Source organism: Mangifera indica, chromosome 16 (genome assembly GCF_011075055.1).
Source record: "Mangifera indica cultivar Alphonso chromosome 16, CATAS_Mindica_2.1, whole genome shotgun sequence".
NCBI lineage: Eukaryota > Viridiplantae > Streptophyta > Magnoliopsida > Sapindales > Anacardiaceae > Mangifera > Mangifera indica.
The window spans coordinates 3,766,041-3,784,148 of record NC_058152.1 but is presented as its reverse complement, the minus strand read 5'-3'; the positions used below and the strand labels follow the sequence as shown (position 1 = coordinate 3,784,148).

Sequence of the window (18,108 nt, the reverse complement as noted above, 5' to 3'; positions counted from 1 at the left end):
CATGTTATGTGAATATGTTAGTGTGTTTTGGTGTTGATTTAAAGTGGTTTTGGTGTTGATTTAAAGTGGTTTTGGTGATAAAGGAAGCAAAACAAAGAGGAGGGAGTCAACTTGTAAAAATTTGGCTTGAAACAAGGTAAGGGGTATTATTCTTGATATGTTTCATGTTTTATGTTTTTGGTTCCTTGGATCTATGTTATAAATGATGATTTTGAAGTTGAGATATGTTGTTTTTCCATTTGGGGTATCTATGTGTGTGATTTTGTTCATAGTAGAGAATTGGATAATATTCACAGTTTTACCACTGATTTCGTCCCATGTTTTGACTGTTTTACCTGATGAATCATAAGTTCTATTATAGCTTGTTGGAAAGCTCTTTGAATTTTATTTTCAATGATATATAGCTTGTATGAATTAGAGACCATTTGGACTACTAAACTGCATGCACAAAAAAAACTGTCTTACCAAATAAACAGTGAAGACAGTTTTTTGCCACTAAATTCATCCCACGATTTGGCTACCTTATTTGATGAATCATGAGTGATATTATAGCTTGTTGGAAATCTCTTTGAATCCTTTTTCCAATGATATATATCTTGTATGAATTAGAGATCATTTAGATTGTTAAATATTGTATGAACCAAAAGAACTGTTTTACTAAATAAACAATGAAGATAGTTTTTTGCCACTGATTACATCTCACGTTTTGACTGTGTTATCTAATGAATTAGAAGTGCTATTATAGCTTATTGGAAAGCTCTTTGAATTCTCTTTTCAACGATATATAGCTTGTATGAATTAAAGAGAGTTGGGACTATTAAATTGTATGAAAAAGAAGAATGCCTTACCACATGAACAATCTTATGAACAGTATTTCACAGTTTTTGGAAAGAAAGAAAAGGAGAAAAAGGAAAGGAAGAAAGAAAGAAAGGAAAGGAAAGAAATGAGAGAAAAAGAAAAGAAGAAGAAAAGCAAGAAAATGAATTTAGGGTTCAATATTCAAGGGTCATCCCAAGAGTATGGTATGGTGAGTTATGAATAGTTTTAGATGGAAGCAAGATTAATAAGATATAATATATGTATGCATGCTATGAACTATAAGGGAGCACTATACACTACACCGCTCACAGTAGGACATATCCGTAGTAGGATATAGACCCCTAGTAGGGTTCGCTCACAGTAAAGCACGCTTGTAGTAGAGTTTAATTCAGATTTAAAAATGGTCTAGTGAGAGAAATGAAGAGAGCTCGAGCTTAAAAAAGGGTCAAATCTCTATAGGCAGCTTCCAGAAAGTATCAAATAGACACTAGATAGGACAAAGTATGACCCAAATAGTAAAGAATGAACTAGATTATCCCCTCTATTTCTTATAGAGGTTATGATGTGAGGTTCAATCTCGAGAGTGAGTTAGAACAGGAAATGAGATAGTTTACTTAATTCTTTTCCTTTACTGAGTGTTCTTATCTCTCACTTCCTTTTCTTTCATGATTGCAGGTACGGATGATCGAGGTAGCTGTGAGACAGGGTCAGGTCAGCGAAGATAGACTCAGGTTGGGGCTGGTCACCTATGGTTTCTGTTACATGTATATGATACTGTTGATTTTTGGCCCTATTCAGATAGTTATATAGTTGTATTTAGGGGCATGCATATGATTACTCCATGATCTTAGATGTTTCAAATGAGTTTTCATATGAGATATATATATTTTTTGTTTGCTTCCAGATTTTTATTTTTCTTAGAATAATTTCTAAACAATTTTAGTGATGCGTTCATTTTAAAGTATTTAAAAAAAATAAAATAGATGCTTTGAATATTAATTTGTAACATTTCTCTTTCGGTGGGTAGTACTTTTGAGGAGGGATATTACATGAACTTTTCGAAATTTAATCCTAGAGAAAAATTGTTAGTTTTCCAAATATGGGGGGAAATGAAATATATTTTATTTATTTTATTATTATTCATGAAATGGCGATTTTATCCCTTAATTCTAACTAAAAATTCTTGGGTATGTGACAGTGAAGTAAATTTTCGGTGGGCATTTGGGTTTTTGATCTTCCGTAAGTATGCATGTCTTTTCACCAAACTTTGGGTGGGAAATTGTCCTTTGGCTTTGATATTTTCCATATTGCTAATTAATATTGTTTACATAAATATTTTTTAGCATGTTTTGCTTAAATTTCTCTTCTATTTGTATTAATAATGTTAGATAATGTACAAATATTATCAGAATTAACCAATATGCTTTATTTGTTGTTAGTATGAAGCTTCCAGTCATTTAGAAAAAAAATTGACGTTCTGATTGTTGTTAAAAAGTTCCTGACAAATTTGAGGTCAAATAACTATTCCCCACCTAAGGATTGATGAACTGACAAATTCACACTTTGTTAAGTTTCAAAAAGTCAAATATCTATCTATTATCAAATACTGTTAATAAACCTATTTGGTTTTATTTAAAATGATTGTTTTGTCCTTTTATTAAAATTACATAACTATTATTAACACTTAATTGAAATATCTAATTACCAATATATCTTCATTAGTTAAAAATTTCTCACTTAAAGTCTAAAAATTAAAAAAATAAAAACTTTAACCAATTTTAAAATTTTACATTTTAATCAGTTATTTGAGGTATAACCATAATTTTTTATATTAAATTTTAAAAACATCCTTGAAAATTTTCATTAATACCCTAATATTTACCATTTTCCTCCAACTTTGGAAAAGAGGAAATAAAAAAAATGAGGGAAAAATTAAAAAAAAAAGGAGGAAAAGAAAAATGAAAAAAGGGAAAAAGATAAAATAAAAATTAGAATAATCAATGAAAAATGACATTCTTACCTTTCGTTTAATGAAATTTACTAACGAAAGTAGATGAATGAGAAATTTGGAATCTCATTGTTGAAACTTGAAGAATTAAAATTTATCATTTCAACAAACCTTGGGTGAGAAATAGTTTTTTAGCCTAAAATTAATAGTGTTTTAAAAGATAGCACAAAGTTGCGAATATCCAATAATTTTTTTTTTTGTAACGAAGAATCTCATCCAAACCGAATGATCATATCGAGCTAAAATCAACTACATTAGGTAGGATAAACCTTAGGTAAGTTAAAAATTTGATCTTGACATGTCACCGAAGAGACTTGAATTAATATTCTCTTATATATAAATTTTTTTTTTTAACCACTTAAGTTACCCCCGAGGGACATACACCCAATATTCATAAAAGGTAAAATATAAACATATGTTTGAATCCATTACCACATGTTCAATGACTGAAAAATAATTAAATCAATACAATCCAAATAAAAATTTCACCATGTCTTAATATGGATATCTGAAAATACAATAGGAAAGGTATCAATCGGTACATTGAATTATTACATTTTAATAGGAATATTTGAAAATGTAATAGGAAAGATATAAATTATCACATTGAATTGTTACAATTGATAGGTAATATATTAACTATCACATTGAATTATTATATGATACAAATTAGGCCAAATGACTATTTCCCACCAAAGGTTTAACAAATAATTATTTCAACCATTGAGGTTTGAAAAAGTCATTTTCTCACTTGTCTAAGTAAAAAACAACTGTTAGCTTGTATAATAAAAAAATATTTATGTTATTTTGTCTAAATATTAAAATATTAATAAAATCACTTACGCTCCTAATAGTATAAATAAATTAATGTTAACCCTAAAAACTTTACTTTTTCTTTTTCCTCTCCATTTCATTTCAGTCTGAATAAATTTAAAAATTAACTATAAATCACATCGAATCAATGCAATTTTGATTGAGAATCACAATGATCAAACTGGTGTATTTTTTGTCTAAAATCATAATAAAAATTATGCAATTTTAGTCTAGAGTCGCGTTGATTGATGTGATTTTCAATGTCTTCAGTGATAAATGTTGTTGGCTACATTTCATTTGATTTATTTTTTTATTATTTTTTATTGAAATTAATATAAATTTAGAGCAAAAATAAATTTAATAAAATTTTTGGACAAAGTATTATTTAGTTTGAAAGATTTTTTTTCTTTTCAATAATTTTATAATAAATTTAACAATTTTTTTTAATTAATTTAATAAAGGGGTGAAAAAATGACTTTCAAACTTAAAGAGTGAGAATTTGTCATTTCATAAAACCTTAGGTGGGACATAATCAATTGGTGTATAAATTAAAAAAAATTATTTTTTTGTGTTGCAATTGTTTTCAGCTTTGTATTAAAAAAAAATCATAGTAAACCTAGTCATAATTATAATGTATAATTATTAAACCCATATATAGTAAAGTATGATTTATTATTTTTAATGATTTTTCCATTTCATTAATCTTCATCCTATTATATAATTGCATGGTGACTTTAAATTGAAAATTTTCAGAAAGAAGGTTGTTATGTGGTCAAACTTTCTTTTTAAATTAATTTACATATATAACTTTCTATAATGATAAATAAATAAGTGTCATTTCAACCCATAACTCCTAGGATGAATATAACACTGCTCTCTAAAGGTTATGTCATTTAGAGAAAGATGCTATTATTCTGTCATCTAGAGGAAGTTGCATTGTTCTTTATATGTATTGATTTATATCCTTGATTCTAGGTCTATAGGATTTCAAAAATTGTTGTTTGTCTTCTCTTCCTGTTTATGTTAATTTTTATTTTGGGCATCGAGATCCTTACAAATTAAGAGTTTAGAGTTTATAGTTTTAAGGTTTATGATTTAGTTCGTATATATTTGGGTTTTAAAGTATACAATTTATGGTTTATAATTCACAATTTACGATTTACAATTAAGTGTTTAGAGTTTGGGTTTATGGCTCATAGTTTATAGTTTAGGGCAACGCCATCGTATATTTTGTTTTATTTAATTTTATAATGATAGATGAATGAAACATGAAAATTAATTATGAATGTACACTAAAAATATGAAAAATCTTTAATGAATATTTTTTTACCCCATTATTAGCAAATATCCGAAAACTTTACCAATAAAATATTTTTAACCCCCTTAAATATCAAAGGAAAATTAAATAAAATAAGCAAAAAAAAAAAAAACTCACTTATAGCTTTTTAGGTCAAAACAAAATAAGCAAAAAAAAAATCCCACTTATACCTTTTTTGGTCAATACAGTTGAATTTTATTTTTCTAAGCAAACTTATATTTTATGCAAATAATATCTTTTTAATTATATTTATATTTATCTTCTCTTTTACCATTCTCTTTTCAACAAACTCATATTTTAACAGTAAAATGTTAAAAACGGTATTGTGATGATTTATTTAATATATTTTGTTATTTAATATTTGTGATTTGATCAGATTATGCTCAAAAGAGTTGTCATCGACAGAGGTGAAAACTACTTGCAAACGCACAAAAATATAGTTATGCAAACGCAAATGCAAAATTTACTGCTTATGCAAAAGACTCTAGGAAGTCACTGTTTACATAATATCGTAGGGATGACAATTTGGGCCCGACTTTAGGAGCCCAAACCCTAACGGAGAGAGAATTCCCCAATAGAAAAGGGGATAAAAAAAATCTCTGTAATCGAGGACGGGCAGGGGATGGGGATACATGTGTCCCCTCCCCGCCCCGCCCCGCCCCTTGCCTTCCCTTCCCCGCCCCTCTCCCCGTCCCTTTATATTAATATATTATTTAAAATACTAATATATTTTTTGTAGTTTTAAATTATTTATGTTTTTCAAATTTATTTAAGTTTTTGTTGCATATATTAAAGTAATTAATATATTATATTTGTGATATTTGAAATAGTGAGTTAATTTTAATTTTACTTAATTATATTATTTAATATATTTATATTGTGTTTAGAAAGTAAAAAAATGAGATTTTTTTTTGTGGATACGGGAGGAGATTTTTTTCCGCGGGGATGGGAAGGAAATTTTTTTTACGGAGAGGGGACGGGGAATCATTTTCATCCCCGTAGTGAGGACAGGGATGGGGATTGAGATCCCCTCCCTGTTGTCATCCCTATAATGTTGTTTTATATAAACAGTAATTTTTGCGTGAATTGTCCAAGGTAAACAGTATTTTGCGTGAACAGTAACTCACGTTTGAGTTTGAGTGACTTTCATTTTGGTTTTTGACATTAAAAGGCAAAATCAGTAAAAACTATCTCATTCGTTTTGAAAAGTAAAACTAAACTTATTTAGCTTAAAAAAGTATAGAGGTTTAAAGGTTTGCGTATTTTATTTAATTTTTCAAAATCAGATATTATTTTAATTCTTGCATCACGAAATGTCATTTACCCTTATTTTTGGTAAATTAAAAAAATTATATTTCAACATAGAGAACAATCTTAATATTATTTAAATATTTAATTACATTCATATAACTACTGATGGGTTAGTTCGGAATAAATCTATTTAAAATAATTAAAATAATTAATTTTTTTTTTTAAATTTATGTCTTGATTTAGCAGGTGTCAATTTATTTTACTCCATTAAAATTAAAAAGAAAAAAAAAGGTTATTTACAATAAAACACAACAGCCCGGTTTAGTTTCCCACATTTCTTGATTAGTTTTGCGAGAAAGAAACAGAAAACAGAGATAGAAAATTGGTGGGATTTATTAAAAAAAATTCTAATCAGAGGCAGGCGGGCACGCCTCCATAAGTCAGATTTGTTGCAGGAAGGAAAGGATATGCTCCGCGTTAGTTTGGGTGAATTTAACTCTATTTAAATTTATTCGATTCGAATTTAAATAAAAAAATTGATTTATTTTTAGAATTAAATTAAATTTGAGTTAAAAAATATTCAGTTTAGTTTAATTTAAATTAGTAGTTCAAATTTATAACTCAATTTGATTCAAATCAGTTTGAATTTATAGTTTAAATTAGTAAATTCGAATATTATTTAAGTAAAACGATATTATTTTGTCAATAAACCATAAACTCGAACTAGAAATTTGACCCAGTAAGTTCAAACCGAACCGAGCTAAAATTCAAATCTTTGATTCAAGTTACAAATTCAAATCATTGATTTGAATTACAAAATCAAATCAAACTCAAACCAAACCAAGATAAACCCTTTTTTATTCAAACCAAATTTGAATTGAATTAAATTTTGACTTGACAAACTTAAATTTAACTAAAATCAGATATTTTTTATTCAAATTAAACTTAAACCAAAGAGTATTCGAACTCAATCATACGCACATTCACCCATAGCAGAAAGGATCCAACAATCGCCAAATAAAGCGATGGCTTAGATCCTGAGACTACAATTGGGCCCCTTAAGTGATCCTCTAATAATTTGACCCAAATCACTCGAGAATAAAACTATGTATAAATATTTGAATTCACAAATAAAAATAAACCATATGATATATAGTTATATAAAGAAATAATTATAAGCTTTTGTAATTTGGATTCAAAGAAATGGTACAATACTACAGAGTTCAGTGCTAGTTGATGAATAGATTTTATTTACGCTAACAATGAGGGGGAGACTTTCTCCTCCACGTTTTTAAACATTCATCAAGTTACTACTGTCCATCTACAAACAACTTATTGCAACATAGATTTTTACTCCCTGGTTCCCACTTCAGCTGCTGATCAATTATTCTAACTGCATTTCTTTAACATCCTTCCATGTCCCGCCACTTCAGGTAAACCAAGCCTGCACGATAATGAGTGTATGCCCCGGCCACAACCAATATGTGAAAGAGCTGATGGCTATGCCCAGCAATGTCAAATTTCCCAGGCATCCATCGTTCTGGAATCCTTGTGGCATAAACCAGTGCTCCAACCCCATATAATACCCCCATTAGAATCTCATACCCAGTTGTGTGGAGAGCCTCTGGCTGGTGCCAGAACAAGATAAGCTTGTGCAGTATTGGTGCCACACCAGATAAGCCCATGCCGAAGAAGAGTGATGCACGAATGGAACGGAATTCAGGATTCTGAAATACTGGTAGGAGAGAAAACAGAACTGTGGCAATTCCCAGAATTGTTATAAATCCCATGTAGAGGTTGCAAAATAAGGGACTGCACATAAAAGAATAGTAGACAGGTGGGTAGAATGAGGTTGATATAAGAGCTGCTATTCCTGCATAATCGAGCCTGAGCATAATGTATGATAATCGCTCGGAGTGGCATGAGAATAGGTGGCATATGCTGCTTGACAGCAAACAAAACATCGCCCCACCCATGAAAGCAAAAAATGGCCACCTTGTTATCGGTCTTACCATCAAAGGTGCTATTATGTTTGCCACATCCTCCTTCACAGTGCGCTGCATTTAGTCAAAAGTAAAAGAGGAATTAGCTGCATGAAACTCCCTGGATGAAATAGCTAAATCAATAGCAAAAAGTTTGATTTTTATGACTGATGATGGTTCAACAAACTCAGAACCCAAAAACAATACTAAGACAGTAACATGTCCATTTGTATGTAGCATGGATCCAGTTATGATCAAAAGTATGGATACTGACACACTATGAGAGCAGATTTGAGCATAAGATTTCTACGTCAAACTAACTGGAATACCATGTAAGTAAAAACTACATTAAAAAAACTTGTAAGTAGATAAGTGTCCAACACTAGTATTTTGACTCCAACAAGCGCTCCAACTACAGAAGCAAAACTGCTAGAAAGCACGAATTGACAAGCACATCTTTTGAAGAAATTTGATACTTATAGCATGACCCTTTAAATACATAAGCAGAAAGGTCAAATTTGGCAATCTGAAGGAGTAATGAAAATGTTGTGCAGTAGATAGTATGCCGAATGACAAAGAGATCTTGCATCCAAACATTACCATTGGTAAAACTTGATTAGATATGTTAGAACTCATATATATATCTCCCGCAAGAAAAGAGAAAATAAAAAAGGCTGTGACCCAAATGCAAAATCAGGAGGCTGCTACCTTGATGCAAATCCAGCCACTAAGAATATGAAACGTGGCAGAACAGGAGAGGAAGAAGTGGCTGCGGAAAGAGCTGAAAAAGGAGAGCAGGTGCTGGAAAAGGGAGTAGGTGAAAAAACTAAGGGAAAGTGGGGAGAGAGTGGTTCTCTCGAGTGTTGAGCAAGTACTGTGGGAATTTAGCTAGAGTTTGTGTAACTTTCTGGAAAAAGGAAATTAGTGACTAGAATTGTAACTGATTAAGCAGTGCAGTAGATGAAAATAGTCATTGTATTGGAAAACTAATTTGTATTCATTCCTGGAAAAGTATTCAATACAATACATATTTTCATTGTCTTATGTGTTTGTGTTTGTGTTGCCATCCCTGTTCCATTGCACGTTGTGTTGTGGCTGAGATTGGTATACAGGGGAGGCTGTGAGAGCTGAAGAAGTAACCAGGGAGGGCTCTGCTGCTGGCAGATTACTCAGGTATCCATCAAGATATTAAAATAATATCTATTAACTAAAAGCATCTACTAATTGAATACAACTCCGAGCTCAAACCTTACCATAAATCATAAAGCTTCAAGCAATGTGTCAACAAACACAGCCTTATTTTAAAATGCAAAAGTTTTCAATAGCAGAATTAAAATGCATCAAAATTTTTCAGGACCAATTAAAAATGCCTTTCAAGCCCTTAGTCATGAGATCAAGTCAAAAGGTTCAGATAATAGGAAAGACACAGTCTTACAAAGAGTTTTAGAACATAACTAATGTCAAATCAGCAATACTTCAAGAGAAAAGTTACCAAGACAATGCTAACACTCTCATGCAACAGCAAGAAGATAAAGAATAAGAGTCTTCACAAATCTGCAACTCCGATGATGTACAGTGCATGGATAGCAATCGAAAGAAATTTAACAATAAGCAATACAAGTGTTGTATGCACACACCAGAGGAGAAAACCTCTCAAAAGTAGGCATGCACAACTGAGAAAATACAAGTTGAACTCCACATTTCTTCTAACCACTGGGTAATGCCTTTACACATCAAGCAGGGCACAGTAACTCAGCCTTTCTAGGCTATTTCCAGTTAAAAGTCATATTTTTCATTAAATCTAAATGAAACCTTTTCAATATACATTAATGTTACAGTGGCAAAGTTAGGATCCAACTTTTTTATTCTGGCTTATGTGTGGTCATTTACAAAAGATGACACCATAAGAGATATAGCTAGCCAAATTAGCTACTACATCATTTAGACAGAAAGTTGGAATCCCAATTTTGTAAGTACTACAATTATCCATTGCTATATTCTGCCACATTGCCAAAATTTCTACAACTGAAAAGATAATACGTAAAGTTAACAAAAGAATAATAAAATACCAAAATCATGCAACTGAAGTAATTTAAAAATTAGCCATCAGCCTTGAAGCATTACCAGAACGCAAACTTCAGTGTTGTTTCCATGGAAGAATCGCTCAGGCAAACAATTATATAAATGTTCCATGACATGCCAACCGGAAAGTGAGGGAAGTAAATCCATTGAAGGCAATGTAGTCTTCAACTCTTCCCTAAGTTTATGCAGATTGGGCATGTTTGGTAAAGAAGGCAAGCACGTTGAGAGTTCTAAGCGCAACTTGTGTAGATCAGTATTTTTTAACACCTCAGGAATATGTTGCAGAGAATGAAGATCAACCACCCTTGGAACCTTCATTGCAGTATAGATGGTAAGAGCAAGGAAAATGAAAAATCCAATCAAATGCCTGCAAAATGCATAACAAAATTACGGGTCAAAAAAGCAATAGGAGGAAAAAATTAAACCTAAATCAAGAATAAGTAATGAGGACTCCAACAACTTGTATTTTAAAGTTTAAAATAATGTGTCATTAAAAAAGAGACACATCTTGCAGCTGCTAATCCTTGGATGGCTTAACAACTGATCTCATAGCAACATTTCAACAACATCCTATAAACAAGTATATTAAATCCCAAGTTTATCTGAAAAAATCATGGCAGTGCTTTGTTAGAAAATAGCTGAAATACTTCAACCAAAAATATTTTAGTCTCCTAACCATAGTTTCAGTGAGATCTTCTAGTTTAAAGAGTAACTGAAATCGAGATTGCAAGATAAACATTCTGAAGCACACATTTTCCTTATAATCAATTTGAAAAAAAAAAAACCAAAATTAGCATGATGTGAGATCTACAAATTAAGTTTCCAACTGCAGACCAGGAGGTCCAAGTTCTCTCCTATAACTCAGCCTTACAGATAAAGGTAACTAAGACATTTGGGATCTCATAGTATTCAGAAATGGTATGATATCTGGAACTGAAGACAAATAAAAAAAAGTTGGAGCAAATGAGTGATTTGGATACAAGTGTTTTCCTTTTCTTTCTCTTATAAATTTTTATTTTGAATAAATACAAGTCAGTCGAACATTTGTTGCCATACAGAAGTTAGAGTAGATTTCTGCCAACATTAAAATAGCGTGGCAGATAATGTTTAGAGATAGTCCCTATTTCCATCACTGAATAATATCTAGATTCATTTAAAGTAATGGAGGGGAAATCAATTTCCTTCACTTCCCTTACCGATATCTAATACTATGCGATTCATCTTCCAAAAATATGTTGAAGAAGTATTAAGAAGCATAAGGAGAGTACAAACAAAAGGAAATTTTTTCTTCTCTTTCCTAAAATTTATTCTTTTTCTCTTGTAACTGGAAAGATTCAACACAAAATAAATAAATAAATTTCCTCATAATAAGAGCAGAAATTACAACTACTAGACAGATCTACCATGCCTCTCACACATTATAAAAATTATTTAGCAGAAAAGATTCTAATCAAATGGATATAACAAGCTAAAATCAATCAGAACATACATCATCCTCAATTCTTGTACAAACTGACAAAAACAGTTAAATAGATGAGAAACTTACGTCCACACGTTCAATGTCTCATTATGGATGGTGAATATACTAAACAAAATCTGCTTCAAAGGCCACTCTGATCTATAATGACCCACAATGTACTCATTATCCCTCAAATACCCAGGCAAAGAATGGTATTCTACCAACTGGTACTTCACTTTCTTCCACAATCTCCTCCCTTTCCCTTCCTTCAAAGAAGATTCTCCATTGTGAATTGTTTTACCTGACACTTCCCTATACTCGGAACTTTGTTGTACACCATCCATCCTAAGTTCACAAATATCAATGAAAGGAATTAACTTAAACAAAATTAATCTCAGATTGTAAGCTTAAAAAATGTCAATATCAGAAATATAAAATAAAATTAAAAATTTGAACTCCAGAAATTGATATATAATAAAATTTGGCTCCAAAAGCTTCGTTTCATGATCATATGCAATCAACTAAAGATTGTCAAGAATCTACAAAGTCCAAGAATTCTCATCTTCAATTTAACATAAAATTACCCTTTTCCAAAGCATAATCAACGGAAGTCTGAAACAGGCTTAGTATAAAGGTTTCGTTTTCCAACTTACAATACTTCATTTCTCTAATTTTCCTTTTCTTTTCTGACAACCAAACACATGATCAACAAATAAAGAAATCATCTAAAAAAGTACCTGAAATTGAAGAAGCAGCAGCAGCAGCTGAAACTGAAAACCCAGATGGGATTTATTCAGAGATTACAACAAAGAAAAGAGAAAAACAAAAGAATGTTATAGGGAAAGCAGAAAATATCTTATGGCCAGAAGGCAAACAACACACGCAATTGGTATCTCAGAATCTAATAAAAGGAAAAAACAAAAGCAAGATTTGTCGACGTTTGCAGTCGAGAAAGAGAGAGAGAGAGAGAGAAAGATTCGAAGAAGAGATGCGGAGATGCCAATGATGTTCTCGTTCTTGTTGCAATTTTCGTTGCTTTTACTAGGGAAAAATATTAATTGATCAGCGTGAGATTCGGTGGACGCCTTCAATTTTATAAATTTTAATTTTACCCAACAAATTTGGAAGCAATTTATGAGCAGCGGGGTGCAAGCATTAGAGAAATCAAACATACAAGGATTAGAAGAAAATTTCATTTTAAATGAAGGGTACACAGAATTAGAGGTTTTTTTCCGTTAGAATCAGAGAAATTATATTATATGGTAACATTTTCCAATGTATGTAAGAATCAAGAAGTGACATTTTATTTTCCATGCAGGGAATATCATTTCTCAATTGACCTCGTGGGGCTGTTTGGATTTCGTTAATAAAGATTAGTTTAATAATTTATATTTTATTTAATTTATTAATAATAAAAATTTATGGTAATATTTTATTATTAATAGTGATATAATAGATAATGTAAACTGTTTTCACTTTAGTTATTAAAATATTATATAGTTTTAATTTTATTATAACTATATTTTTATTTATTAATTTTTAGAATAAAAATAATGTTATTTTTAATTAATATAAAAAATATTTTAATACTAGTATTATTTTATTATCTCTAATTAAATATAATATTTTTTATACTTATCAAATTTTATCAAACATATTAATCATTTGTACTCAATAATCATCTAAGTAATTTATCTTTAAGGTAATTTTTCAATTTCGATAATACAATATTATCCGAACCAAACATCCCCTAAGGGTTATAAAAATGATAGAGCATTAAAATTTTTAAACAGAAATTTCAGTTCAAGTTTCTATCACACTTATAAAATCTTAATTTATCTAGTACAGTGATTATGAGTCTAATTACTTTACCTCATATTTACCTATCCAACTAATGTGAATGGTATCCGGTTATAAAAAAATATAGGCCAAATGACTAGTTCCCACCCAATGTTTGGTGCAAACTCAACTTCCCACCAATTAATTATTGAAAGTTCAAATACCCACTATTTTATTAAATTTCACTATTAATGTCAGGAGTAAAATCATTATTTAATTAAAATATTTAAAAAAATTATAAACTCATCACATTCCCCCCTCAGGTTTAAAAACCAACAATTTCCCCCAACCTTCTTGTCACCCAAAGTTTGAAAAATGATTATTTCCCCCTAAGGTTTGCATTTTTTTTTTTGTTGCTACTTCTTCAGCAACCAAAGTCGATCAACCTCCTCCCTCCCATCTTCCGAACAAGGATGAATTTTCGATCAATAGAAGGTCAATCGACAATTCATCGACTGGGATCTGTGCGACACACAGATCAATCAGACGAAGGCTTAAACTTTTCGTCTTATCAATCTATGCATTGATCGACACATAGATTGACAGATGCAATATGTGCGATGCATAGATCTATATGTTGTAGGATCTATGCGTCACACGGATCAATGTCTTCCCAACAAATCGTTGATCGACCTTTTGTCAATTAACAATTCGTTCTCATTCAGGAGATGGGAGGGTGGAGTTCAGCCGACTCTGGTCGCCAAAGAAGCGGCAAGGGAAAAATGCAAACCCTAGGGGAAAAAAGTGATTTTTCAAACATTTGATAAGGGGAAGGTGAGGGGAAAATTGTTAGTTTTTAAACTTGAGAAAAAATGTGATGAATTTGTAATTTTTTTAAATATTTTTATTAAATGATGATTTTACCCCTAACAGTAATAGTAAAATTTAATAGAAGAATGGATATTTAGATTTTTGATAGTTAACAAGTGAGAAATAAGTTTACACCAAACCTTGGTGGGAAATAGTCATTTGGCCAAAAATATGCATATCATTTCTCTATTGCTCACTATTCTTACCATCACTTTTGAATCTAATAACATAATATTTTGTCTTTATGTTTAAAATATAAACTATTTGAGTGTCACCATAATTTTTAAAATTTTTCATCTTCAAATGTTATCAACCGTGTAATTTAAGTTTTTCATTATAAGAATGTGTTCACCACTAACATTTCAAAATTTTAAGTTCTTTTTATTGTTGTTTTTTGTGGTTCATGATGGCCTTGGTAACTTATTTGGACTAGAGCATCACAAAATGCATGTGAAAATCAACTTTTTGAATGAAAATCTTGGTGAGAAAGTCTATATGATACAATCAGACGGATTTAAAATACAAGAATATGAGCTTATGCAAACTAAAGAAGTCTATTTATAGTTTTAACCAAACTTAATAACAATGATTTCTCGAATTTAATAAAGTTGTAACTTCATATGACTCCTTACAAAACAAATCTGACTAATATGTGTATATAAATATCAGTGGGAACAAATTTATCTTCATGGTATGAATCTTTATGTTGATGGTAATAATATCAATTTGTTTTACGAGATCAAGTTATTTCTTGTGCAAAACTTTTAATGTGAAAGATCTTGAAAATGCATAATGTGTTCTTGGCGTTACTATCCACATTGATAGGAATTGTGGACTTATTGGTTTATCTCAAAATGCATACTTGAAGTACGTGTTTAAAATGCTCAATATTTAGAATTATGGGGCAAATGGTATATGCATTTTTAATATACAAATAAATACACACTTATGTGTATCATCATACGATTGAGTATTATTTTATTTTTAATTCAAAATCACTCAATCATACGATGATACATATCAAATAAGTACTAATTTGTATACTCGAAATAGTTACGTCTAGTTTTATTAAACAATAAAATTATGTGCATAATTTTATACACAAATAACGATGTGTTATCATATGATTCTGTATTGTTTTATCTTTAATTTTTAACTATTCAATCACGTGATAACACATTGTTATTTGTATATAAAATTATACAGATAACACTACTCTATATTGAATTCCTAATCTATTAATTTCATAATTCTACCACGGTGCTACCCAGTTGTATGGATTGTTTTGTATGAACGTCTACAACTACTACACCTCGTCCTTTGTCTTCTAGACTCTAATGCATTGGCTTCCTTACATTTAAATGAAACAACATGACAACAGGGACAAACAGAAATTCTTTGTGAATTCATGGACTAATATACGCACATAAGAATAAAAAAGCTTTGGTATTATTAAGCATTTGTGATTTGTTGCACCTTATTAATCTATTTCTATAGCCCAGCTAGCTTCATTACTCCATTCGGCGGCACAGAACATGAGGCCTCTTTCTCCTATGTTTAGCTTTCAAATTTGGTCATTTTATTGGTCCTATTGGAACACTAAATGTTATGATCTAAAGTTTTTAATGTTTGGGTTGCTAATTAGATTAAATTATATGTGGTCAGTCTTTACTAATCTACCTTTTAGTTATTGATTCCGTAAAAATTAGTTTATCTTAAAAACTTTTGTATCGTACGATGAAAGCTTCTTCTGAAGCCGATTTGATGAAAAGTGCAATAATCTAGAGAAGTTGGCCTCTTTGTCTTTGGGCTTTGTCACGTTGAGGCTTCATTGAACATCGGCATCAACGGTAGTGGCTGAGGGAGAAGAATGGGAGGACGACAGTTTCAGCCAAAGTAAGATGATTGAAAAATAAAATAAAAGAATGTAAACCGTAACAAAGAAAAATATAATTTTTTAAACTTTTAAATAAAAAATTGTTAAAATTTTAAATTAGTGAAAAAATAAAATATAATTTTATTTATTTTAATATTAATAGTAAAATAAAAATTTTATTTTTATAACTAATAAGATTTTGAAAGCTTTGCGGATGAGATTTTAGAAATTAATTTGGGTGTGAATGAGTCTTTTGACCGAAAATTATTAACCCATCCTTATATTTTGATATGACCGGATGATTTTGTACTATTGCTTGTGTCATTTATACCAAATGTCAATTAAATTCTAACACCGATTGATAAACCTTATATGGGCTTTTCACAAAATGGGCCGAAAATTGTGGTCACAGTTGATGAGTTGGGCTCAATGTAGTCATATTAGGTTCAACTCAGCTTCCACGCAATTAGTTAGATTCTAACTAAAGTGAAATAAATTAGGGATACATTCGAATAAAATTAATTCAATTTCAAAAGCTTATTTGAATTTGTTTAATTTGAATTCTAATTAAATTTAAGTTGAAAGATTCAACTTATTTTTTATTTGAATCAAACTTGAGTTAGGATGCATTATATTCAATTTAGCTCAAATAAGTGATTTGAAATTGTGGTTTAGTTTGACTCAAATTCATGGTCTAAATAGGTGGTTTTGTTATTATTTGGGTAAAATAATGTTATTTTGTCAATAAATTATAAATTTGAGTTATAAATTTGAATCATCAATTCAAACTATAAATTTGATTTGAACTAAACCACAAAATCGAATCATCAATTTAAACCATGAATTTGATTTGAATCAAACCATAAAATTAAATCATCGATTTGAGCTATAAAATTTGAGTTGAACATAATCAAACTAAGTCGAATCATTTTTTATTCGAGCCCAAGGGTATTCCAGCTTGATTCAGTGTGTATCCACCTTTAAAGAAATTTAATGAACAAAAGTGAAAAAAATGACAAAAGTAGTGTTGGATCTAAACAAGCTAGCTTAGGCTCAAAAACCAGTTGGGCTCGATTCAAATTTATTTAGTTTGAATTTGAATCGAGTTCAAGTTAAGGGTTCGACTCATTTTGAATTTGAAACAAATTCAAGTTAGAAAGAGTTCGATTCGGTTTAACTTGTGAGTTAGATAAATAACTCAATTTAATTCGAACTTGGCTTATGGCTCGATTCTAATTATATTGACTAATTATTAAATAACGTCATTTTGTTAATTCAAGCTAAACTCGAACAAAATTATTTTTATTCGAACCAAACTCGAACCACATTTAATATTGGTTTGATGAATTTGAATCAAACTTAGACTAAACTATTTTTTATTGAAGCTAAACTTGAGCTAAAAGATATTCGGGCTTGACTCAATTCGCACCCATCCCTAGACGAAAGATAACCTTGAAAGACCAATGTAATGGTTTTTTGGGAAATTATATTAAATGGCCAAAATTAAAGGGTGTTAAGCGAAATTGTCTAAAACTCTAAGGTTTAAGCAAAAATGCCCTCAATTTGAGAAATGACCAAACTACCCTTATATATAAACCCCACATTTTCCACGAATTTACTGTTCAAAATCAAAGCAAAATTCGAGTCTCCCATGGGCGCAATAGGCTTTTATCTTTTTCGTCGATTTTTCATGTTTTTCGACAACCGAAAATGACAAATAAGGATAGTACATCATCACACTTCTTGTTTAAATTAATTTATTATTAGGATTATTGAGATTTGAGGAAGATTTTGAGGTTTGAATGTTTAGAGTTTCGATTTTGAACAATGCATAAAATGTTTTGATTCTTG

General features: G+C 30.3%; 1 protein-coding gene across 1 annotated transcript; it reads right to left on the bottom strand.

Annotated features, from left to right (window-relative positions):
- Positions 1-7,370: 7,370 nt before the first annotated feature.
- On the bottom strand, positions 7,371-12,794 carry LOC123199348 (heptahelical transmembrane protein 4-like). Its single transcript, XM_044614310.1, has 4 exons — positions 12,470-12,794; positions 11,820-12,077; positions 10,316-10,640; positions 7,371-8,266 (listed from the first exon to the last, which is right to left on the bottom strand). The coding sequence occupies exons 2-4, from the start codon at positions 12,074-12,076 to the stop codon at positions 7,613-7,615; spliced, it is 1,236 nt and encodes a 411-aa protein (XP_044470245.1). The 5' UTR covers position 12,077; positions 12,470-12,794; the 3' UTR covers positions 7,371-7,612.
- Between the last annotated feature and the right edge of the window lie 5,314 nt (positions 12,795-18,108).

What these genes read in the sequence shown, in the direction of transcription:
- LOC123199348 (XM_044614310.1), bottom strand. Translation starts at nt 12,076, where the DNA reads ATGGATGGTGTACAACAAAGTTCCGAGTATAGGGAAGTGTCAGGTAAA. An exon ending in GAGACATTGAACGTGTGGAC is followed by an intron (nt 10,641 to 11,819) that starts GTAAGTTTCTCA and finishes TGCATTTTGCAG; the next exon opens with GCATTTGATTGGATTTTTCA. An exon ending in ACACTGAAGTTTGCGTTCTG is followed by an intron (nt 8,267 to 10,315) that starts GTAATGCTTCAA and finishes GACTAAATGCAG; the next exon opens with CGCACTGTGAAGGAGGATGT.